Source organism: Neomonachus schauinslandi, chromosome 12, assembly GCF_002201575.2.
Source record: "Neomonachus schauinslandi chromosome 12, ASM220157v2, whole genome shotgun sequence".
Classification (NCBI taxonomy): domain Eukaryota; kingdom Metazoa; phylum Chordata; class Mammalia; order Carnivora; family Phocidae; genus Neomonachus; species Neomonachus schauinslandi.
In genome coordinates this window covers 40,483,780-40,509,428 of record NC_058414.1, presented here as the reverse complement: position 1 = coordinate 40,509,428, position 25,649 = coordinate 40,483,780, and the positions used below count along the sequence as shown (strand labels likewise).

At 40.8% G+C, this 25,649-nt stretch overlaps 1 protein-coding gene across 1 annotated transcript in view; it reads right to left on the bottom strand.

Annotated features, from left to right (window-relative positions):
• The window catches only part of UMAD1 (UBAP1-MVB12-associated (UMA) domain containing 1), a 215,784-nt gene that overhangs the window by 178,119 nt on the left and 12,016 nt on the right, over positions 1 to 25,649 (bottom strand). The window contains exon 2 of the mRNA XM_044919998.1: positions 8,659 to 8,749. Coding sequence (XP_044775933.1) covers positions 8,659 to 8,740 — 82 coding nt within the window. The 5' untranslated portion in view covers positions 8,741 to 8,749. The remainder of the gene's footprint in view (positions 1 to 8,658; positions 8,750 to 25,649) is intronic.

Sequence of the window (25,649 nt, the reverse complement as noted above, 5' to 3'; positions counted from 1 at the left end):
CCAGCACCATTTGTTGAAGAGACTGTGTCTTTTCCCCACTGTATATTCGTCTCTTTTGTCATAGAAAAGTCACATGCATTGCTTTTTTAAAAATGCTGATTCTTAGGCTATAGCTCCAAAGATTCTGTTTCACTAGGTATGGGTCAGGCCCAGGAATCTGCAGCATTAACAAGGAGCAGAGCACCTGTTACAGAGGAGGTGCTCAAGAGTATTCAATTAGTGATCACTACAATAAAAAAAAAGACTCCATTACACAAATTTAAGATGTTTTTCTTCTGGCTTAGTTTATTAGATAATGCTATTCTGAGGTAACACCCTAATTCTATCATGATAAAAGAAGAAGATACGTTTTCCAGAAATTCACATTTATGAAGATTAATGTGTTACCCTTAGTAAGAATCTTTCCCTTCATAATAAGCTTTGGTTGCATTCAAAGGGAAAAAATAGATGCTGAGTAAGACAACCGCTAAAATATGAAAGAATACTGTCATATTATTAAGATTACCAGAAAGCCAACACTTAGGTCTTCCAACACTACCTGAATTACCAGTACAAAGTACCATGTTTATAGCGTACATTTTACTTTGATTGTCATCCCCATTCTTTATTTCCTCAACAGAATGAAAGAAAAAATAAACTTGTAAGCTCAAATATAAAAGCTACTCATCATAACTTTTCAGTTAGATAGTCTCAAATGTGGAAGATATAGCATTATGAAAGCCTCCAACGAAAAACTAAAGGAAACTCATTTATGGAATATGGTGTGTGCGCTTAAATTGTTTTCCTACTGATGTTGTATGAAGTAAGTGCCCCCTGGAAACAGCAGCAGAGTAAACCAGTCAATGACCCCCAAATAGCTACACCAAAAATATGGTGGCTGGAAGGTTTTAGCTCAAAGAAAAAGTCTCTTGGAGTGGTTCTGCAGAATTTACAGGTGTTAATCCGTCAAAAACATGTACTATGGTTAAAGACGAAAAGAGTTATAGGCCACTTGGAATTCACATTTGTATAATTAGGTTAATAAAATGTTTCTCAATTGCTCCACTGATTAAAAAAAATACTTAAGGTTCCAAATATATTACTTTAAGAAACTTGAAGCTTTCTGCTTCTTTGCCTATTTAATATTTGAAAGGAAATGTGTTTAACCTAGAAATGTTGTGGTTTTATTTGCTTTTTGTTTATTTGTTTATGGCTCAACTACAGTGGAAGAGAAACCATAAGTCTATATTTTTATGAGGTCCTTTTCAAAGTGTATGATCACTAAATTACAGAGAATGAAGAGCAGTGGTTCTCAGCCCTGCACGCACACTAGAACTGTCTGGAGAACATTGAAAAAAAAAAAAATACTCCTGTCTGGGCCAAACCCCAGGCCTGTTTAACCAGAATGTAGGGATTCTGGAGGCCCCAGCACCAGTCTCTTCTCAAAGCGCTCCCTAATGCACAGGAGGGTTAGAACCACGGAGGCAGAGACAGATCATCCGACTGACATCACGGAGCCCCAGTGTGAATGAATGACTTGCTCACAACTAATTGTATGAAACAGAGGGCTCAGTTCTGTTTCTCAGTACGGTCCACACCTCTCCTTTGCCCCATGATGTTCCTTCTTATCTGCACAGTCAAGGAGATAAGGCAGGGGGTACCCCACACAGGACACCCTTGCCTGAACACTTCCAACTCTAAAGTGTCGCTAGGTGAACAAGTCAACCAGAATTAGGAGCCAACAGATGTCAAAGTTCTGTTAATTCTATCCATAATGGGAAAATAAACAAGTGCATAATGAAGTAAGTTTAACAATCCTGGCATGCTTGCTTTAGAATTGAAAGGTCGAGTAAAAACACAAAGATTGCCAAGTAAAGTAATTGTAATTTGAGTTTTTCTGGATACCACAATACATGGGTAAAGAGCTATTAATAGGGTCAGTTGCTTTTTTAATCCATCAACACTCTACTTTTTTTTTTTTAATTTGGTATATTTCTGTTGTAAGAACAGAGAGTAAAAATAGGAAGCTCATGCTAAAAATCTGTTTAGTCTTTATCTTTGTTGTTTTAATTAAAGCCTTCAGGTCTAGAGAGAATCAAAATGACTTACTGTCCCTCATCTCCTGGAATGTAAATTTGTCTTGCACACAGCTAAATTTCCACTTTTAAATAAAGGAAGGAGCACAGAGACGACAAGATTACCCAAAAATTCCATATAAAAATGGAATAGTTTAACTTGAGTGTGTATACATGGTTTGAATGATTCCGAGGATGAGGAATTCAGTAGGAGTCAACCTTAAAAATAACCCATTACATTTCAAAATCTGATCTATTATTTCAACTGGAAAATGCAATGTGAGAGTGAGTTACATATTTCAGTATCAATACTTCAAAGATGAAATCCAAGCTACGGAATTACTAACCTCTAATTCTTGATTCAGTTTTACAAAATAATTAGCTTAATGGAAACCACGGGTCCTCGTGCCCTACTTTAAGAAGCACCTGCAAAGGGGCGCCTGGGTGGCTCAGTCGGTTAAGCGTCTGCCTTCAGCTCAGGTCATGATCCCAGGGTCCTGGGACCGAGCCCCACATCGGGCTCCCTGCTCAGCAGGGAGTCTGCTTCTCCCTCTGCCTGCCACTCCCCCTGCTTGTGCTCTCTCTCTCTGTCAAATAAATAAACAAAATCTTAAAAAAAAAAAAAAGAAGAAGAAACACCTGCAAATTCTGAAAGCCGTGATGAACGTCGGTTGGACTGTAACCCAAGCTCGTCCATCTCTGGGGCAGGCCTTGCTCGATTTCATTCCGCCTGCTCCAAAGTTCTATTCAATATCTGGTCAACAATGTCAGCAAACATAACAACAGCAATCTAAATTATTCCTTTTCATCTTATATTCTCTGGGGTTTTCTTGTTGCTGTTATTTTTCCTTCTTTTTGCCATAACATAATAAGCTAATTCATGCCTTTGTCTTAGTTTTGGAAGGGAATTATATGCCAACATCTAGGCAACAGATACCCTTTTCCTTAATTTAAAATAACTATGAGGTTGCACACTACAGTAGTAAATTTGTAATCAACTTAAAGATAATGTCTTAAAAGTACAATTAAACATGTCATAACACCAGAAAACCCTGGTAATTACAAATAGTACCATGCTCGCTGGGGTTTTAAACAATAGTATAAAACTAAGAAAAATCGCCACCCAGTGATGCAAATGAAAACTGCAATTTGTTTTTGTGTAAAATGAGTACCCTGGAGGATTACTTCAACTTCATTACTGAATGAAAGAATAGCTAGTACCTTCTTATGTGAATAGGAACTGGTTACAAGGGAAAGGATGTTTTTCTATGAGGCTTTTTTCCCCCTTATCCTTATTCAGCACACTCGACATTTCACAAAGGCTAAAAGCTTTGGAAACCTTAACAGGGAAAAAGCTTTCTGTCCAAAAGTGAGCTAATTATATACCAACAGCCCAGATATTCCTATTATGAACACAGTGCCTAGGCTCTGCCTGAACCCTGAATTTCAAGTCGCGGGGTGTTGACTTCAGCAACACCATCTAATGCCATCGAATCTTTGTGACCTAAAACCTATTTGTGTTAAGCAGGAAGGCTTGCCTAGGGTAAAAGGTACTCTCGAGTGGGAAAAAAGAGATAATTTATACTTTTCACAACATAATTTACTCTGACCATTTTAGAAACAGGTTATGAAGACCACATACAATGATAATCTAACAAATTCTGTAGAAAATGTATCGAGAGGAAGTTGTCATAAATATAATTGTGTTTCTAAATCTTCACTTGGTTGTATCACTTCCAAAACACAACAAAACCCACCATATATGTTTATTTTCCTGCAATGTATCTACTGCACGTGAGGACAAAGAAAGTTATGTGGATATATGATAACGAAAATATACGTGTGCAAGTATGGGGCATGTTAATAAGAGCATTTCATATCTACCATTTGACCTATTTGGCATTTTCCAAAATATTTTACACAGTATGCCTGAGACTAAAGTACGTATTACATTTGTCAGTATGTTATCACATGATAAGAAAAGAACAACTTAGCGGAACAAGTCAGCTTTAAAAAAAGACGTTACCACTTTAAAAACCATTTTTTAAGACAGCCTACCATATTCCTAATAATCTGTCCTGACTTTTACCAGTCAAATCAATTAAGTCCCTAACTGTCTATGCATTTTTTACTAACTAAATAATGCATACCATCTTCCAACCTCAACCTCATTAAGGAGATTACAGTTGTCTGTAATATTTAAAAATATTTAGAATATTATACATTACATATTACATACTGAAAAGTTTGAGGTAGCCAAAATTAGAGCCCGACTTTATGAACAACAACACTCTTTCATTTAAAAAATGAAAACAAACACAACACTTTCTCTTCGGAACAGTAAGGAACACAATATAAAAAATGTTTAAAGAGCTTAAAATGTCACTAATGTCTTAAAATTTAAAATATTATGATGTTAAAAAAAAAAAAAAAAGATGGGTAGCTTAGTGGTTAAGAGGATTAGGCTCCAAAGTCAGATTGCCTGGACTATTTCTAGATCTGCTATATGTTAGCTGGAACAACTCAGAAAAGTTAAGTCCTCACCTATATGTGGACATAATACTATCACTGTTCTAAGCATCTTACGCATGGTAACCCACTTAATCCTCTCAATAACCCTACAGGGTTGGTCCTATTTCTAAATGCCCTCCCACCCCGGAGGTTATATAACTTGCCCAAAATGGTGAGGAGTGGCAAATATACCACCCCAAAATATGCCACTTTTTTTTTTTTTTACTTTATTCATGAGAGTCAGAGAGAGAGATAGAGAGAGGCAGCGGCAGAGGGAGAAGCAGGCTCCCCGCCTAGCAGGGAGCCCGATGCGGGACTCGATCCCAGGACCCTGGGATCGTGACCTGAGCCGAAGGCAGACGCTTAACCATCTGAGCCACCCAGGCGCCCCCAAAATATGCCACTTTGGCATAAGGATTATTCTGAGCTAAAGGCTCTTGAAAAACAGCAGGTGCAAAAAAGGGTTCTCTGACCTCCCCTTTCCTTCCTGAAAGCAGGAGATAAAGCCCCCTATAGAAGATGCCAGGAGGAAAGAAACATTCTTATCAGCAGAGGTGGAGAACTGAGGCCAAGAGAACTCTGTATACAGATCCTGCTAAAATAACTCTTATCTTCCTTTAGTCTCCCCACATTCTTTACTCTTCCACAGTGGCCTCTTTGTTCAACCTGGTATATGAGCATGTAAGTTTTGCCACTTCTTTGGTCTTCATTTTCCTACGGGGGCTCCCGTGTATGTGTGAAAACCTGCACGCTTCTCTCCCGTCAACGCATCCTATGTGTATGTACTTCTCAGGCCCAGGCAGAGACTCTAAGCAGAGGGAGGAGAAGTTCTGCCTCCCCTCAAACAGAGGCTCTGGCGAGTTGGAGCACCGGGATACAGAGCCGACGGGTCTGGCTCGAGTCAGGATTCTTACCCACGCTTCACCGTAGCGCCTCTGAGGTGTGCCTGAGGAAGAAGGGAGGTGGTGTGGTCGAGGACGGAGGGAAGACACAGGAAGAGAGAGCCGACGCTGATGCTGGCTGGTAGCACCACAACTTCAGGAGAGTAACTAAGCTCACAGGACAGTAGGAAGATGCGAGGATTTTTCATGGGAAGTGGTGAAGGGGTAGAGCTTTGCACCTGGAGGGCAACAGGGCTAAACAGAGACAAGCTTCAACACTCATGGAAGCTGAAGGACCAAGGAGCCTCAGCAGACATCTAGGGGACTTGTCTGGCTTGGATCATCTGAAACAGGGAGGGCCACCAGCTGCATTTCAAATTACATCGCTGCAGTGGAACGACGACAGAAGTGTCACCATGACTGCCGGGGACACCAATGCTGCAGGGGAGGTACCGTGCAGGGACAGCACCCACCCGACTCCGTCCGAGATGGTCCTGGGAAAATGCCCTTACGGCACAGCATGTCAGCTTTCGGGGAAGTGTACCCTTAGGGCTTAGGTACAGCACATGGCACAGCTGGAACACGAGAGCAGATGAGAGTACTGAAGTGCTGGAAGTTTCCTCAGGAATTAGGAAATCTGAAAGTCTCTGTGTCTCCTGAGGCTCAGCTAAAGACCACTTCTTTTTCTTCTTTTTTTTAAGATTTTATTTATTTATTTGACAGAGAGAGAGACAGCAAGAGAGGGAACACAAGCAGGGGGAGTGAGAGAGGGAGAAGCAGGCTTCCTGCGGAGCAGGGAGCCCGATGCGGGGCTCGATCCCAAGACCCTGGGATCATGACCTGAGCCGAAGGCAGACGCCCAACGACCGAGCCACCCAGGCGCCCCTAAACACCACTTCTTAAACCAGAGTCTTTTCTAGAAGAGGAAAGGTCCACAGTAAATAAGCTTCACCTGCTGAGGTAGAATAGCCTGGAAACCGGGCCCCTATTGGTCTAGCTAGCTAGAGTGAAGCATCTACATGTTTCGAGCCACCAGATACTGGAGATTTCTGAAAGAGCAGCAGCTTGAGTGTTTTCAGCTGTGGTTAAAACTTACCCCTGAAGTGCTGCCAAGTGGCAGGCCAGAGAGCCAGAGAGGTGAAGAAGACGCACAAAGAGTTTCTGAGGCCCAGCATTAGAAGTTGCATGTGCTCTCAAAGATGTCTATGCATGAATCTCACATCCTTTAGATGGCTATTTGAGTACAGAAACAGTATGTTGATGTCGAATCATGAAACAAAAAACAGCAAAGTTCTCTACATATGTGTTGAGATCACAGAGAAACACAGAACAGAGTTTGGAACACCAGGCTTGGATGAAGCAAATTTTGAGAGATGAATTTCTTGCAAAAGGCCTAAAGAAGAGACCAGAGGCATCCCTGAGGTTCAGTTAGTGAGGCTAATTCAGGAGGTAAGAGGGAAGCAACACTGGCAACTTTCAAGGAACAGAAGTTGGGACTGAGGAAGCCAGTTCTGACCTGGAAGCCACGGCACAAATTCCTGAGTGGTAAGAAGGGCCAGAAAAGCAGGCGTGTGCATGGCACCCCAGTTTATACCCGTCAGAAAGTTCCCCAGGAAAAACCACTGCCCCTGATCAAACAACGCCTCACAATTTTTGCCTCAGGTGTAGAGGATCTGGGCAGAGAGAAAACAACTGTGACCACCCGAGTTATTGCCCCTGTCCCAGGACAAATGAGGCAGATTCACAGAAAGTGCCAGAAGGGAAAGGGCATCTGCCAGCACTGCATATTCTGGCCTGCCAGAACTCGACTGTGGAAAAGATGGGATATTCTAAGGTAACATTTAGCCACAAGAAAAACTCTAATCTGTCTCCCAGAGGTTAAGGCCTAGCAATGGAAGAGGGCCAGATGGGTGAAACCTTTGTGTCCTTTCTGTGAGAGACCAGATCCTAAAGAGAAGGGCTGAAGAGGCAGATACCCAGCCACCTACACTTCTAAAAGTGTGGGGAAAGAGGACTGGCAGGAACCCTGGCTCTGAGAGGGCCTAAACTGAAAATTCAGGATCACCCTTAAATCCAAGGAGCCATCCTCCACTTTTCAAGACATATAGAGCATTTGCCAATACAAGGGGACCCCAGTCTGACTGGGCCAAGATAAAGACTGTAAGGGGTAGGAAACTAGAATCTGGAAAGGGAGACACCTGAGAAACATCCCAGGGAGCAAATACCCTATGAATTTATGCACATCCTCTCAGGGAAGGAGCTGAATTTGGCAGGAGGAAGTCCACAGTGGAAGAGGATGCGTGCTACGTGGGAACATTAGGCTTTGGCTCACCACCCTCTGGGGAGAGAATTTCTGGGAAGAACTATTCAAAGACTGCAAATCTCTTCCTCCGGGGGAAGACACAGTGACATGAAGGAAATGTTATTTTTCAGAATTCCCCTTGGAAAGAGCATAGTATTTGTTTGAAAGAAATTTTTTTAAAGCCACCAAAATCGTAATAACTGCAGGTATCAATTTTATAATAGAAAATAAACCAGTCTTAACAAACATGTAGGAGACACAATTTAACATATTTAAAAAGTATACTTAATTCAGCAAATTATTTATTGGATGCCTAATTTAATTTCAGATGCTAATTTAAGAAGCAAGGTTTGGTGCTATTTATAAAACAGAACTTGGTCTACCAAGGATCCTTCAAGACTTCTGGTTTTTCACAATTAAAAAGGTTCACCAGCTTATCATATAAAAAAAAAATAAGGGATGATTTTACACATTTAATTTGAAGGATATAGCCAAGATAATATATAAGAAGTGTATGACTTTGTGACAATAATCTAAGTGATTGATGACCTTTATTTTTATAGATTCCATATACATAAATGAATTCTGGAATTAGTAGGAAATAATTAAAAAAAATCAATCACATAATTTTCAAGTAATCTTTTAAAGGAAAAATTATTCAACCAATTATGATTTTGTTTAAAAAGACTCACCTGGGCGCCTGGGTGGCTCAGTTGGTTAAGCGACTGCCTTTTGCTCAGGTCATGATCCTGGAGTCCTGGGATCGAGTCCCACATCGGGCTCCCTGCTCAGCAGGGAGTCTGCTTCTCCCTCTGACCCTCCCCCCTCTCATGCTCTCTCTATCTCATTCTCTCTCGCAAATAAATAAATGAATAAATAAATAAATAAAATATAAAAAAAAAAGACTCACCTAAAAGGACAAATCCATCTGCTTCTGTATCTGGTGCAGAGGGCTTTTTAGATTCCGGAGATTTTCTGAAGAAGGGAAACATTGCTGCTGTCTGAAACAGAAACACTATATAATGTCAAGTTCAGATGAAAATGTAAAAAAGTCTTACCCTTTTTAGTAAAAAGCCAAACACAGAAATATCACAATAATTACTTTTAAGAATTCTATTACCAGACTTAAGAACATAAGCCCCCTCCAGGTGTCAGAAGACAAACCCAGAAATTAAGGGGCACAGACTTTCAATTCAAAATCATGTGTGTCTTGAACCATGCAACCTTTATCAATTACTGAACAGGCAGGAAATTATACATACAAGGCTAAAATCAATAGATAACGCCAGAATCTGGAAGGATCTCGCTAACTATAAATTGGACACTGGACTGGTGAGAGGAAAAACAAAACAAAACAAAAACTTGTCCAGGTTTCTTGTCATGCCGTAACCAGCTTAAGCTTTGTAAAACTGAGGCCACCTGAAAAAAAGAAAGGAAGGCACTTCTAACTTCCTCCACAGTCGGTTACCTGATTCAGACACTCGAGGGCCGACTGTATCCATTGCAACCAACTTTAAATTCCCATCAATGCAGATCTTTGTGTTGGTAAGACTGTGTGCCCCAACACACACACACACACACACACCCCACTTTTCTCTTTCTTCTCCCATCTTTGTATGTTCAGGGAGGGTGACAACTCCTAGAAAACAACGGGGAAGGAAGTTGGGGGGGAACTGGAGAGGACACACCATATTCTGAGGACAGTCCCTAAAAGCAAAGCAATGTAAGTCTTGGTGGCAGCAAGTGCTCCACATTCTAGTTTCATATATTCCACCCACACCAGAAAATGAAGCAGGGAGGGTAAATAAAGATTTTATCTGAGCAAAAGCCTTCTGGAAACGGAGAACTGTACTGGGGTTTGTGGAGGTCGACTTGCCCTGAGCTGTGGATCCCCGAATGGACAGTAACGGAGCTTATTTCTTGATAGAAAACATACAACTGGAGAAGAATAACACAAGGCATGTGATCAAGAAAATAGTTCAGTAAAGGAAAAGGAGCAGCCTCTGAAATCCTCAAAGAAAACACAAGATACAGTGACCGGTCTAAAAGAAAGGTCTGGAAATAGTTTGGCATCCTCAGCAGAGGACAAGGAGACATGGCCCATACGGAACTGGTGAAAAATGAGATTAAATGAAAAAGCAAATGCAAAAGATGAAAAGACAGAGTGAGATGGGAAGAATAACTGAGTAAGATGAAGAGAAGCATGTGCGAGAAGGAAATGGTATCAGAAGAGAACTGGTTGGCTTACAGGCAGGAATGTACAAAAATAGAGCTCAGATTCAAAGACTTGAAAGACTGGAAAAGGCAACTGACTTCTCAACCCCAAGCAGTTGAAAATAAGACAGAGAAAGCCTTTGAAGGAACAGCTGATTAAAACTTAACCTCGGGTAAGCATCAAATCAAGAATACAACCATTACACCTGGTATTAAAACCTCAGCCTGGTTCAATGTAGCATGTAGTCAATCCCCTCACTTGGGATAAAATGGTTCAGGAAAAACAGACTAAGAGGTTAGGTCTTCAGCTGAAGCCTAACAGAGAAAAGTTACCCTCATATAAGGAAGGAGGGAGAGAGGACCTGTGGGGTGAAAGCAGTGAGGAATGTAGGGAATCTGAGAGATGTCTAGCAAAAATTGTAGGTCTGGCTATGGACACATGAAGCCGACTGGAATCAAATAGCTAAGAAGCCAACAAAATGTTTGAGAGCTGTATGGCCAAAATGACCACTACCAGTCTGGATTAAAAGAAGATCAGGGCGCTTGGGTGGCTGAGTCTGTTAAGCAGTCGGCTTGGGCCATGATCTCAGGGTCATCGGATCGAGCCCCGCATCGGGCTCTCACTCAGTGTGGAGTCTGCTTGAGATTCTTTCTCTTTCCCTCTCCCCCTGTTCTGAAATAAATAAATCTTTTTTTTTTTTCTTAAAGGAGGACTATGACTAGTGGATATTTAGAACAACCCTAGAGACAGAAAGTTGTCAGAGAAACTGCTCAGACCCCAAAGAGGGCCTATTCTCCAGGGCCCGCTTCAGTGATAGCCAAGGAAGTTACTAGAAAAGGAGGAAACTCCAAGAGGGTGGAGCCAATGGGCATGGAGAACAAGGACTGGGGGCCTCTCCCAGGAAGCAGAATCTGGGCATAATTAATAAACATCCTCCAACCCAAGGTGGGGGCCCCCCCCAAAAGCCTGCTCAGTTCCATTTCAGAATTGCTACCATTCCATGACTTTTGTATATCTCCCATTCCTCCCCTTTCTGAATGAGAGTGGTTCGGGCAGTATGTTTCCCAGTTCCACCAGAGTGGGAGGGGACGGGGGGGTGGGTCATTTTAATTCACGAAGTCTCCAGACCAAGAGATGGCAAACCTGGGCCCGATGGAGAGATACTGGACTTCGAGTGTGATGCTGTGACCGAATGGCGCAGTTCAGATTACTGCCCTTAGGGAGGGGTGAGTTATCTTGCCTACAGTGAAGAGAAGTGTGTCTGTGGTGACCACAAATGAGAACCATGGGATCATTAGGGTTGTTCACTGGCTCTCTGCCTTCTGGAGACTAGGACTGCAGTTTTCTTTCCTCCTTGGAGGTAGAGGTGGCCATGTGGCTTGCTTAGTTCACTGTGTCACGTACCATTAGGGTGCTACATCAAGGAGCTTTGTGAACACAGAGAAAGAGAAGCCCTTTAAAAAGCAGTTCCCAGGGGTGCCTGGGTGGCTCAGTTGGTTAGGCGACTGCCTTCGGCTCAGGTCATGATCCCAGGGTCCTGGGATCGAGTCCCGCATCGGGCTCCCTGCTCAGCAGGGAGTCTGCTACTCCCTCTGACCCTCCCCCCTCTCATGCTCTCTCTCTCTCTCATTCTCTCTCAAATAAATAAGTAAAATCTTTAAAAAAAAAAAAAAAGCAGTTCCCATTCTAGCATATAAAGAAAAGCATTCCAACAGAAGTATTCAAATTTCCAATATTTTTTTTAAGGTTTTATTTATTTATTTGTCAGAGAGAGCACAAGCATGGGGAGTGGGAGAGGGAGAAGGAGGCTCCCCGCTGAGCAGGGAGCCCGATGTGGGGCTGGATCCAGGACCCTGGGATCATGACCTGAGCCGAAGGCAGACGCTTAACCGACTGAGCCATCCAGGCGCCCCTCCAGTACTTCTTCATGTCTGGCCACAAAACAGAAACGGAATGAACATCAAAATTATAAAAGTGGTTCTGTTAAGTCAGTCTCAAGCCCCAAAAGTTTAAATATGTTGTTATAAAAGCCACACCAAGGGGCACCTGGGTGACTCAATCAGTTAAGTGTCTGACTCTTGGTTTCTCTTTTTAATGCAAGTGTTTTGTACAGAATTTGTAACTTAAGTAATTAAGTGAAGCATTTAAATTTTTCATGACCTAAAACATCAGATTTAAACTATACACAGGCTGCATCAGTTTGTGTTTCTTAAAACTCAATAATGAGAAAACAACTCAAAAAAAAACTGGGCAAAAGATAGGAACAGACACTTCACCAAAGAAGATATGTGGATGTCAAACAACCACATGAAAAGATGTTCAACATCCTTAATCAATAGGCAAGTGCAAATTAAAATCTCAGCAAGATACCACTATATACCGATTAAAATATTTAAAATTTAAAAGGCTTGCCATGCCAAGTGTTGGCAAAAACGTGGAACAACTGTAAGTCTTATAAACTGCAGGAGGTGTGTAACACGGTACAACCACTATGAGTAAGAGTTTGGCAGCTTCCTGAAAATATAAACATACATCTACCACATGACCCAGACTGTCTCCTTCAGGTATTTACCTAAGAGAACTGAGAGCGTATGTCCACACTTGTACACAAATGTCATCCAGCTTTTTTAGTAATAGCCCAAACTGGAAACGACCCAAATGTCCCAAACCAGGTAAATGGATACACTCTGGCATATCCATAATACTATTTAGCAGTAAAATGGAATGAAGTCCTAAGATCTGCTACAACATGCATGAATCTCAATAGAATTAAGCTAAGTGAAAGAAGCCAGACAAAAAAGAGTTCATACTGCATGATTCCATTTATATGAACTTCTATAAAATGCAAACTAATGTATAATGACAGAACGCAGATCAGTGGTTGTCTGGGGAATGGGGAAGGGGGGTGGAGGAAGGAGGGATTACAAAGAAGCACAAGGAAACTTGGGGCTGATGAATGTTTATTATAGTGATTGTGGGGATGGTTTCAGGGGCATAAATATATCTCAAAACTCATCAAACGATACACTTTCAATATGTGCAATTTATTGTATGTTGATAATAACTCAATAGAGCTATTTTAAAAATTCATTATTAGCACAATATCCTAGATGTCATATAAATATTTAGTTCACAATGATTCAGAAAATTGTCTCAAATCTCTTAAACCCCTGTGTGTGTGTTACAGATACAGTCTTTGTATAAAAGACAAAATGCTTCTTTTCTCTGTGTATCCACACAAAACTGAAAAATAAAAGGGCAGTGTCTTCACTTTTAATGGTATGCAGAGAAGGCATATAAAAGGGCTAGCTTGATCGCTAGACAGGGCAGATCCTATTGCTCTGAAAGGGCAGAGAGTAGGGCAAGTAATATATTTATTTTTCCTTATTATTCTAAGGCTTACCTATTAAGTAATATTACCCATGACAAAAGGATTAAGGCAACCTGGTTTTCTCAATTTATCTTCTTTCAATTTCAATAGACTACTAGGTAATGTAAAATGCACATACACCGCAATTCCTATCTGTGATTGATCAACAGCGGCCACTTAACTGTAATAACATACAAGTTTCCCCTGCTATCCGAATGTAGAGCACTTCTATAAAAGCTTTTTCTAAGCCCAAATGGCATAAAATGAAAAAGCAATTACCATTAATTTGTATGGAAAAATTTTTGAACATTCCCAGACCCCCAAAATAACTTCTCTTTAGCTTTTCAGGTACCTTAGGACACATCTTGCTAAGGGAAACACAAAATAAATCCAGATAAAGCACAGATGCTCAGGGACCCAGTGGAGACCTATGGCAGTTTGATGCGGAGATGCTGAGTGCAGTTCCCAGGCAAGGTGCTTGGCAGGGCCCCTCGGGTTGCTTAGGATGCACACTGCCTCTATGCTAGCTTGCTGCAAACACTGAGCCCTACTTTTACTTTTCGCCGTTTTTTCATAAAAGTGGAAAATCCTCTCCAGACTTGTTTCAGTTAGCGACAACAGGTACTAAGGTAAGTCTTTCGTAAGAGCAAAGCAGTGTAATGTGAACTTTCAAAAAGCAGGAGATATCTGTATGTATACACACAAACACATTTTTTTCCCTTCATATTTGCTCCAGAAGGATTCCAGAGGATCAGTGAGAATTAGAAGAGTCCTGTTGGACTTCACAGATAGGTAGCCTTGAGTTCAACATCATCTGCTGGGTAGGGTACAGACAAAAGCAAGGAGAAGTAAGGCCTTTCCTGTAAGAAGGGTCACTATGAACAGAGAGTACAGTGCGTTTAGAGGACAGCAAAGGGATTAATCTCAACAGAGGCATGCACATAAGCAGCAGAAATAAACACTGCAAAAGAAAGGCAGAGACAAATTATTGAAAGGGCTGAAGAGTCAAGAATATGTTAGAATATCCACAGTAGCAGATCAGGATCTGTTTAATGTTACTGCAGGATCTTGAGGAAAGTTGTGTTTCAGAAAGATTAAGTTTAAAATAATATGCTGAAGAGGCTGATTGAGAGCACAGAATCAAGAAGTTAGAGAGTTGTAGCAAAAAGGGAATGGATGAAGATGGGAGATGTTTGAATGAAAAAAGAAGAGATGTGCAGAAATACGGAGTAGGACCCAGTGACTCTCAGCTCTACAAAATGCAGATGGAAAGGAATTACTACAAGGCAACTGAGAGTTCAAGACTGAAAGAAGAAAGTGATATTATGAATAAGAAAAGTCTGAGAGGAATTATAATGAATTCTGTTTCAAACAAGCTAGATGTAAAGGAAACGTGGCTTGTCCAAATGTAAATATGTAAAATGCAGTTAGAAAAATAGGACCTAGTGCCCCAGAGAAAAGGAGTTGTTAGCACCTAAGTGGTAGCTGGAATCATGAACATCAGTGGTATTTCAAATGGAAAATGTAAAAGTTCAAGCACTGAGGTCATGATCTCTAAGATCTCAAATTATACTATGAAAATACATCCCCTTAATTACCACCAAAGTGATGTGTACACTCCCTTTTCTTCAATATTTTCAAAAACATACTTGGCTGTCTTATCAGGACTTAAATGTTAACTCGACTATATTGTTTCAAAACTGCAGAAACAACTGACCTCTTCAGCATAACCCAGGGGTGGTAAATTCAAATGCCAAGCAGCTAAGTATGCGTGAAGCCAGCCTCCCGTGAGACAGAAGGAGTGAAGGGGAGTCCCGTCTCCCACAGGCACCTCCAGAAAGGAAGGGAGGGACGGAGGGAGACACATACCCAGGGAGCCGCGAGGAGGAGCCCTTCACCAAAACGAGGCCTGTGAGGGCTTGATTCAGGAACCAGTGAAAGAGAGCTTTTGATGGTTTTGAGCTAGGAAAGCCTGGACTCAGATTTGCACTCGCTGTTACGGACAAGCTAAAACCAACAATAAAAACAGTAACAACAACAAACACAAACAGGACCAGGCTAAAGCTGTGGTTAGCTGATCTCTCCCCCATGAAGGTGATCCCAAAGCATCTAGAAAGCTCAGTGGAACGCGGCCTGACCATCCAAAGCTGCCTTAGACTGAAGGGCCCATTTTAAGGCCTGTGAGTGGGCCTAGGAGTCTGGGGCCCTCTACTGCTGCTCCTACTGGCTCAGGCCCCTCAGAGAACCTTCCAGCTAAAGTGATTTATTTTTCCTCAAACATTTTTTTAAATAAATCATTTTAGCTGATATGATTTACTTATAATTCTTTAATCATCTGTTTTTAACATCTTTTTTGTATATTCTTTACAGTATGTCTTTTTACTGTATTTGTTTTATACTATTTTATTCTTTCTGTAGTTTTCCTAATTTATTTGTTTCTTTAAAAAAAACTAGCAGCCTAATTATAAAAGTAATTTCTATTTTTTGTGTGTGAAGGGGTGGGGGGGATAAGCATGTTTATACTTAGAAAACAAAAATATGGAAAAATATACACCAAACCTAATAGCTGTCATTACCAGGACGCATGTCCAGTTTATATTCACTGTACAGTTCTTTTGTAGTATTCCCGTTTTTCTATTTTCTATTTAAAAAACAAAACAAAACAAAACAGAAGGCACCTTTGGTGTGTCTGATCACAGTTTCATGAAGGAATGTGGGCCCAGTGTCACCAACTCTGATTTTTCAAGACAAAGTGGAAATCGAATTATTTTGGAAAAAAGCTAGTTTTTTGATGATAGTAACAAACTGAAAATATTTAAAAGATACTTCACAGACTGAATAAACTCTCCATAAACTGGATGTGGCCTTCAGGTGCAGAATGTTAAACCTAGGCCAGGAATGTGTGTAACAGCTTAAATCTAGTCAGCATAAAGAAAAATTGTGAAAGGCTTTGAAATTTAGTGCTTCTGGCTAGCTTATCCATCTGGGTTATGGCAACTTTTGTTTATCTTTGACTAGGTTATATCACCACTCTGTAGGAGGTAACTTGTAGAAAATGGATATCATGCCAATAATTCCTATCCACAGAAATGTATCTGGTAAAATGCATTAATTACTGCTCTGTGGGATAGTGACCAGTTTTGCCTCCATTTATAAATTCAACATTTCCTTCTTTGACTATAAATGTGTGGTGATACTCGGAGTTCTCTTTTGAACCAGTTATATCTTACAAGTTCCCTCCTTAGAGTTCAGTAGTCTTTGACAGATTTTTACATTTGTATGACAGAGATGATTTTAACCCCTTTTAAAATTTATCCATTAACTTTGGACTACCAATTAGGATTACCCAAAGGTTTTCCTCTGTTTTGCCATCCCAGATAGGTTTTTTATTTTTGAAGGTGATACTGGTGTGGGGTGAAAGGTACGGGTATCTGAGAGGATAAGCAAGTGGGGGACAAGGAAAGACCTTTAAACTGATGTCACAGACAAGCTCCCAGGAAGTCTGAAAGCCAATTAATTGAACTGAAGGACTAACATAAATTTTATTTCCGGGGCGCCTGGGTGGCTCAGTCGTTAAGCGTCTGCCTTCGGCTCAGGTCATGATCCCAGGGTACGGGGATCGAGCCCCACGTCAGGATCCCTGCTCGGTGGGAACCCTGCTTCTCCCTCTCCCACTCCCCCTGCTTCTGTTCCCTCTCTCGCTGTGTCTCTCTCTGTCAAATAATAAAATATTTTAGGGCGCCTGGGTGGCTCAGTTGGTTAAGCGACTGCCTTCGGCTCAGGTCATGATCCTGGAGTCCCGGGATCGAGTCCCGCATTGGGCTCCCTGCTCGGCAGGGAGTCTGCTTCTCCCTCTGACCCTCCCCCCTCTCATGCTCTCTCTCTCTCATTCTCGCTCTCAAATAAATAAATAAAATCTTTAAAAAATAATAATAATAATAAAATATTTTTAAAAAAATTATAAAAAAATAAATTTTATTTCCACCTCTCTGATTTTATGCTCAGACCAGCACCTCTGCCCCCAAACACTCAGGAAACAAACAAACAAACAAAAACAAAGAACTGATTCTTGGATCTATAGCTGTTTTTCAAACTGCAGGTCCCAACCGTTTAGCAGACGTAAACTCAATTTAGTGGGTCATGACCACATTTTTAAATAGAATGAAATAAGAGAAAAAAAAAAAAGAAGAAAGGGAAAGGAAGGAAAAAGATTATCAGAGAGTATCATGTATGGTAAATAATGGTTTATGAACTTTTGCTTTGGGTGCTAAGGTCATGATATGAAACGTATGTCTTAGTTTGGGTTGCAGGCAAAAAGTTTCAAAGCCACTAATCATACTCTAGTGCTCACATAACCCGTAAAAGGATTGTGAGACATTATGCACCCCCTTGCATTTTTAAGGTAACATCTAAAACTTTCCACTAAAAATTATAAAGGATGTAGTTTCCAGCATATTATAAATATTCAAATGTTGAAATAAAACTGTTTTAACATTCTTTTAAACTACTCCAATGGAATCTAAACACAAGAGCACTTTAATATCCACCATCAACCATTTTAAAAATACATGAACAAGGGGCGCCTGGGTGGCTCAGTTGGTTAGGTGACTGCCTTCGGCTCAGGTCATGATCCTGGAGTCCTGGAATCGAATCCCGCATCGGGCTCCCTGCTCGGCAGGGAGTCTGCTTCTCCCTCTGACCCTCCCCACTCTCATGTGCTCTCTCTCTCTCATTCTCTCTGTCTCAAATAAATAAATAAAATCTTTAAAAAAAAAATACATGAACAAGTTCTTTTCTAACAGTAGGAAATTTTACATTGCTCTTTTTTTCCCTTGAACTAGTATTTCCATTCCATTTCCGCTGGTCTGGAGCAGCTCAGAGATGTCCTCAGAACACACCAGGACAGTTTTTACAACACACCCAGATGAATACAAAGTGGTGATGGCAACCTCACTTTGAAGAGAGCCTGTCCTTTAATGTAACACTTTTAACCTTTTCACTTGTCACCTAACTGCAAAGTGACATCATGCACATATACAACAGCCATTATAAATTGAAGTGATAAAGGGGCGCCTGGGTGGTTCAGTAGGTTAAGCGTCTGCCTTCAACTCAGGTCATGATCCCAGGTCCTGGGATCGAGCCCCGCATCGGGCTCCCTGCTCAGCAGGAAGCCTGCTTCTCCCTCTGCTTCTGCTCCCTCTGCTTGTGCTCTCTCTGTCAAATAAATAAATAAAATCCTTAAAAAAAAAATTGAAGTGATATGATTTAATAAAACTCACTTCCCTAACGTGATGAATATAGTTGCTTTTAGCAAACTGGTAAGTTAAACAGGTATGATTTTTATCCTAAACAGAGTATCTAAAATACTTAGAAAGTTGGAAGATCTTGAGCTACAAATTCATAATTACATAGCACCAGGCCAGACAGGATTCTGGAAGAGTGCAAAGAGCTCCAGAGAACTTCACAGTGAAGATTTCACACAGGGGCCATGTTGGAATTTTTTTTCTTCATTTTGTACGTTTTTTTTTGTTTTTCTTGATCTGGGTCGGGGTGGGGGGTGTTTCTAGTTTATTACCACAACTTGGTGACTTTTAACAGTTGGCTTTACTTGCCATGGGGAGCAGCACAAAGGCTTCATCTGATAATCTCAACTGCCAGCTACTCATTAGCGTGTAAGATGCATACCACCAGGAGCTGTTTGCAATCATTAGCTGTCGCTATAATAATAGAATCTTGCTATCTTGGAAGCATTACATAATCTGACATTACTAATTTTCTGGAATTTTCTCTAGCAGAATTGCTTTTCAAGCATATGACAAAGTCATCTTGAAAAGTCACAAGCTGGTCCAAGAAAGTTTTAGAACAGAACATTCCTTCTTCTCATATCCTTTTTACATGATTGTATACAGACAACCTCACTAAGAGTAAAATGGACCTCATGCAATTTTACTCTCCTCCATTACTTTGTAAATAAATATGACCCCCAATTATCAGGGAGGTTTTATGTAGTTTTATTGTTATTGTTGGATTTTGGGATTTTTGTTGGTTTGTTTTCCTTCTAATTAGCTATCCTATTATTTTCAGATTCAAGACTGGTATCCTGGCAGTGATAAGAACTGGCTGCTTTTCCCTCTCCTGTCCCTTATTCATAAAAAAAAAAAAAAAAGAACAGCATAATAATAATGTCTCCCCTGACTCTACTAATTTAGGAAGGCAAAATCTCAGAGGAGTTAAGATGGCAGAGGAGTAGGGAGACCTTAGGCTTACCTCCTCCCTCGAACACAGCTAGATAAATATCAAATCATTCTGAACATCCAAGCAATCGATCGGAGGACTGAGAGAGTGAAAATGCACAACTAGAGCTAAAAAACAAACAAATAAAAAACTGCCACATCGTGAAAGGTAGGAATGGCAGAGAGTTGATTTGGGGGAGAGAAGAGATGCGGGTGCTTCAATGGGGAGGGAGTCCTGATTGCAGAGGGAGGAGTAAGAGAGAAAGAAAGAGTGGGAATGGGCCCCAGAGAACCGCACAAGAAAAACTCTTCCCTAAAACCACTGACCAGGAAAAGGAGAAGAGTGGAGCATCAAGTTTTTACAAATAGGGAAGTGCAGGGTGTGAAGTTTCAGAGATCACAAAGTGTGAAGTTTCAGAGGTTGGCAACATCACCAGGGTCATGCCTGGGTCTTAGTTAGCAGTGCTACAGCGGGGAAGGAGGGCAGAGACCCAGGAGTGGGCAGTGAGGTCTGAGGATCCCCTGGGTCTCATGTGGAAAGGCAGTTCCCCTACTTGGAGTACATTTGGGAGAGGGGTTGCTGTGACCTCTCCAGGGGCAAAGGACCCAGAGGGCGCCACTGAGCTGCCCCATTAGCTAGCATAGGAACACAGGCGCTGGCTAAAGCAATGAGTCTTGGCAGGCTTTCTGCTATGCCTTGCCACAAACTCCAAACCACCGTGTGGTCGCACCTCTGATTTCTGGGACTAGCCTCTGGACAGCTGCAGCTCAGCCAGACCCTCCACCAGGAGATCAGTGTGGATCCCACCCATGGGGATCTCTAAAATTTGGAGTTTTGGAACCCAGCCTGTGCCCGAGATAAAACACGGGAGTGCCATACCAGCTGGCAGACAGCTCAGAGGCAGGCAGGGTGAAGACAGGGATCTAACAGAGGCCAGGGACACAGGAGAGGTGATTGTGTGCTCTTTTGTGAGGGTTTCCTGAAGAGTGGCAGGTGCCAGCTCCCCTTCCCAGGAGGAGAGAGCAGGGCAACGCCATTTCCACCCCGCCCATCAGTGCTGAAAAACTTCAGGGAGTAAAACAGCACCACCTAGTGGAGGCCGAAACTGCTTATATCAAGCCCCGCCCCCTTGTGCCCTGCAGGTGCATCTCCACTAGGGCAAGTCCGCCTGAGTATCAGAGCAACAGGCCCCTCCTTCAGAACACCAGCACAAACCCCTTGCAGGCACCAAGTCTATAGATCAGAATATGCAAAGCTTCAGCTCTAGGGTAAATAGGATCTATCTTCCTTTTTATTTTTAATTATTATTTTTAATTAAAAATTTTAATTTATGTATTTTTACTTTTTAATTAATTTTTAAAATTTATTCAAATTTATTATTTTTATTATTTTTTGGATCTAGCTGCTTTTAACAAGCAGACCAAAACGTACCTAGGATCTAGATTCCTTTTTTTCCCCCCCCGGACAAAATGACAAGATGGAGGAACTCACCCCAAAAGAAAGAACAGGAAAAAAGTCACAGTGAGGGATTTAATCAACACAGATACAAATAAGATGCCTGAGCTAGGATTTAAAACAACAATTATAAAGACACTAGCTGGGCATGAAGAGAGCATAGAAGACACTAGAGAATCTCCTACTGCAGAGATTAAAAGAACTAAAATCTAGTCAGGCCAAAATTAAAAATGCTATCAGGTGCAAATCCAAACAGATGCCATGACAATGGACATGGATGAAGCAGAGGAAAGAATTAGTGATACAGAAGCTAAAATTATGGGAAAAAATGAAGCTGAAAAGAAGAAGGAAAGAAAAGTATTGGATCATGAATACAGACTTAAGGAACTTAGTGACTCCTTAAAGCATAATAACATTGGTATCATAGGAGTCCCAGAAGATGAAGAAAGAGAAAAAGGGGCAGGGGGTTTAAGCAAATTATAGCTGAAAACTTCTCTAATCTGGGGAAGGAAACAGAAATTGAAATCTAAGAAGCAAAGAGAACTCCCATTAAATTCAACAAAAGCCGGCAGTCAGCAAGACATATCATAGTCAAATTAAAAAAATACACAGACAAGAATCCTGAAAGCAACAAGGAGAAAGAGTCCTTAAAGTACAAGGTAAGACAGATCAGGTTTACAGCAGATCTGTCCATAGAAACTTGACAGACCTGAAGACAGTGGCAGAATATATTCAACATGCTGAATGGGAAAAAATATCCAGCCAAGAATACTTTATCTAGCAAGGCTGTCATTCAGAATAGGAGAGAGAGTTTCCCAAACAAAAACTAAAGGCGTTTGTGACCACTAGACCAGCCCTGCAAGAAATATTAAAGGAGACTCTCTGAGTGGAGAAAAGAAGACCAAAAGCAACGAAGACTAGAAAGGAACAGAGAACACCAGCAGAAAAACCAACCTTCCAGGTAACAAAACAGCACTAAATTCATACCTTTCAATAATCACTCTGAGTGTAAATGGACTAAATGCTCCAATCAAAAGACACAGGGTATCAGGGGTGCCTGGGTGGCTCAGTCGTTAAGCGTCTGCCTTCAGCTCAGGTCATGATCCCGGGGTCCTGGAATTGAACTCCGCATTGGGCCCCCTCCTCTGCGGGAAGCCTGCTTCTCCCTCTCCCACTCCCCCTGCTTGTGTTCCCTCTCCCACTGTGTCTCTCTCTGTCAAATAAATAAATAAAATCTTAAAAAAAAAAAAGAAAAAAACAAAAGACATAGGGTATCAGAATGGATTAAAAAAAAAAACAAGACCCATCTATATGCTGCCTATGAGAGACTCATTTTAGACCTAAAGGCACCTCCGGATTGAAAGTGAGGAGATGGAAAACCATCTATCATGCTAATGATCATCAAAAGAAAGCCAGAGTAGCCATACTTATATCAGACAAACTAGATTTTAATTAATTAATTTATTTATTTATTTATTTAGAGAAACACACACATACACACCGGGGGGGGGGGCAAACAAAAGGGAGAGAATCTTAGGCAGACGGTGCTGAGTGCAGAGCCTGATGTATGGCGGGATCTCACAACCTTGAGATCATAACATGAGCCAAAATCAAGTGTCAGATGCTTAACCAAGTGAGCCACCCAGACGCCGCCAGACAAACTAAATATCAAACCAAAGACAAGAGACGAAGGAGGGCATTATATCATCCAAAAGATCTAACAATTATAAATACTTATGCCCCCAACTTGGGAGCACCCAAATATATGCAACAATTAATGACAAACATAAAGAAACACATCGATAATAATACAATAATAGTAGGGGACTTTAACACCCCACTTACAGCCATGGACAGATCATCTAAGCAGAAAATCAACAAGGAAACAATGGCTTTGAATAACACACTGGACCAGATGGACTTGACAGATACATTCAGAAGATTTCATCCTAAAGCAGTAGAATACACATTCTTTTTGAGTGCACATAGAACACTCTTCAGAACAGATCACACACTGGGTCACAAATCAGCCCTCAAAAAGTACAGAAAGACTGAGATCATACCACGCATATTTTCGGACCACAACACTATGAAACTTGAAGTCAGCTAGAAGAAATAATTTGCAAAGACCACAAATACATGGAAGTTAAAACACATCCTACTAAAGAATGAATGGGTTAACCAGGAAATTAAAGAAGAAATTAAAAAGTACATGGGAGCAAATGAAAATGAAACATGACAGTCGAAAACCTTTGGGATGCAGCAAAGATAGTCCTAATATGGAAGTATATTGCAACGCAGGCTTTCCTCAAAAAGCAAGAAAAGTCTCAAATACACAAACATAGCCTTACACCTAACATAGGTAGGAAAGTAACAGCAAATAAAGCCTAAAGCCAGCAGAAGAAGGGAAATAAGATTAGAGCAGAAATAAATGATACAGAAACAAACAAATAAAAAACTCACTAGAACAGATCAATGAAACTAAAAGCTGGTTCTTTGAAAGAATCAATAGACTTGATAAACCCCTAGCCAGACTTAACAAAAAGAAAAGAGAAAGGACTCAAATAAATAAAATCACAAATGAAAGAGGAGAGATCACAACCAACACCACAGAAATACAAACAATTATAAGAGAATATTATTAAAAATTATATGCCAACAAACTGGGCAATTTGGAAGAAATGGACAAATTCCTAGAGACATACAAATCATCAAAGCTGAAACAGGAAGAATAGAAAATTTAACCAGACTCATAACCAGCAAAGAAATTGAATCAGTAATCAAAAATCTCCCAATAAACAGAAGTCTAGGGCCAGATGGCTTCCCAGGGGAATTCTACCAGACATTTAAAGAAGAGTTAATACCTATTCTTCTCAAATTGTTCCAAAAAATAGAAATGGAAGGAAAACTTCCAAACTCCTTCTACAAGGCCAGCATTACCTTGATTCCAAAACCAGACAAAGACCCCACTAAAAAGGAGAATTACAGGCCAATATCCCTGACGAAAATGGTTGCAAAAATTCTTAACAAGATACTAGCAAATCGAATCCAACACTATGTTAAAGAATTATTCACCACGATCAAGTGGGAAGTATTCCTGGGCTGCAAGCGTGGTTTAATATTTACAAATCAATCAGTGTGATACACCACATTAATAAAAGAAAGGATAAGAACCATATGATCCTCTCAATAGATGCAGAAAAACATTTGACAAAATAGCATCCATGCTTGATAAAAACCCTCACCAAAGTAGGGATAGAGGGAACACACCTCAACATCATAAAGGCCATATACAAAAGACCCACAGCTAATATCATCCTCACTGGGGAAAAACTGAGAGCTTTTCCTCTACAGTTGGGAACAAGACAGGGATGTCCACTCTCACCATTACTATTTAACATAGTACTGGATGTCTTAGCCTCAGTAATCAGACAACAAAAAGAAATAAAAGCATTCAAATCGGCAAGGAAGAAGTCAAACTTTCACTATTTCCAGACAACATGATACTATGTAGAAAACCTGAAAGACTCCACCAAAAAATTGCTAGAACTAATACACGAATTCAGCAAAGTTGCAGGATATAAAATCAATGTACAAGAACCTGTTGCATTTCTATACACCAATAATGAAGCAAAAGAAAATTAAATCAAGGTACTCATCCCACTTATAATTGCACCACGAATCAACCTAACCAAACAAGTAGAAGAACTGTATGCTGAAAACTATAGAACACTTATGAAAGAAATTGAAGAAGGCACAGAAACGGAAAAACGTTCCATGCTCATGGATTAGAAGAACAAACATTATTAAAATGTGTATACTACCCAAAGCAATCTAAACATTTAATGCAATCCCTATCAAAATACTATAGCATTTTTCTCAGAGCTAGAACAAATCCTAAAATTTGCATGGAACCACAAAAGACCCTGAATAGCCAAAGCAACCCTGAAAAAGAAAGAGAAAGATGGATGTATCACGATTCTGGGCTTTAAGCTGTATTACAAAGCTGTAGTCATCAAGACATTATGGAATGGGCACAAAAATAGACACATAGATGGGGTGCCTGGGTGGCTCAGTCAGTTAAATGTCTGCCTTCAGCTCAGGTCATGATCCCAGGGTCCTGGGATTGAGTCCTGCATCGGGCTCCCTGCTCAGTGGGGAGCCTGCTTCTCCTCTCCCTCTGCCGTTACCCCTGCTTGTGCTCTCTCACTCTCTCTCAAATAAAGAAATAAGTAAAATCTTAAAAAAAAAAAAAGGTATATAAAAAATAGACACATAGATCAATGGAACAGAATAGAAAACCCAGAAATGGACCCACAACTATATGGTCAACTAATCTTCAGCAAAGCAGGAAAGAATATTCAATGGAAAAAAGACAGTCTCTTCAAAAAATGGTATTGGGAAAACTGGACAGCAACATGCAAAAGAATGAAACTGGACCACCTTCTTATACCATACACAAAAATAGACTCAAAATGGATGAAAGACCTAAATGTGAGACAGGAAACCATCAAAATCCTAGAGAAGAACACGGCCAGAAACCTCTGACCTCAGCCGCAGCAACTTCTTACCAGACATGTCACCAGAGGCAAGGGAAACAAAAGCAAAAATTAACTATGGGGGCTTC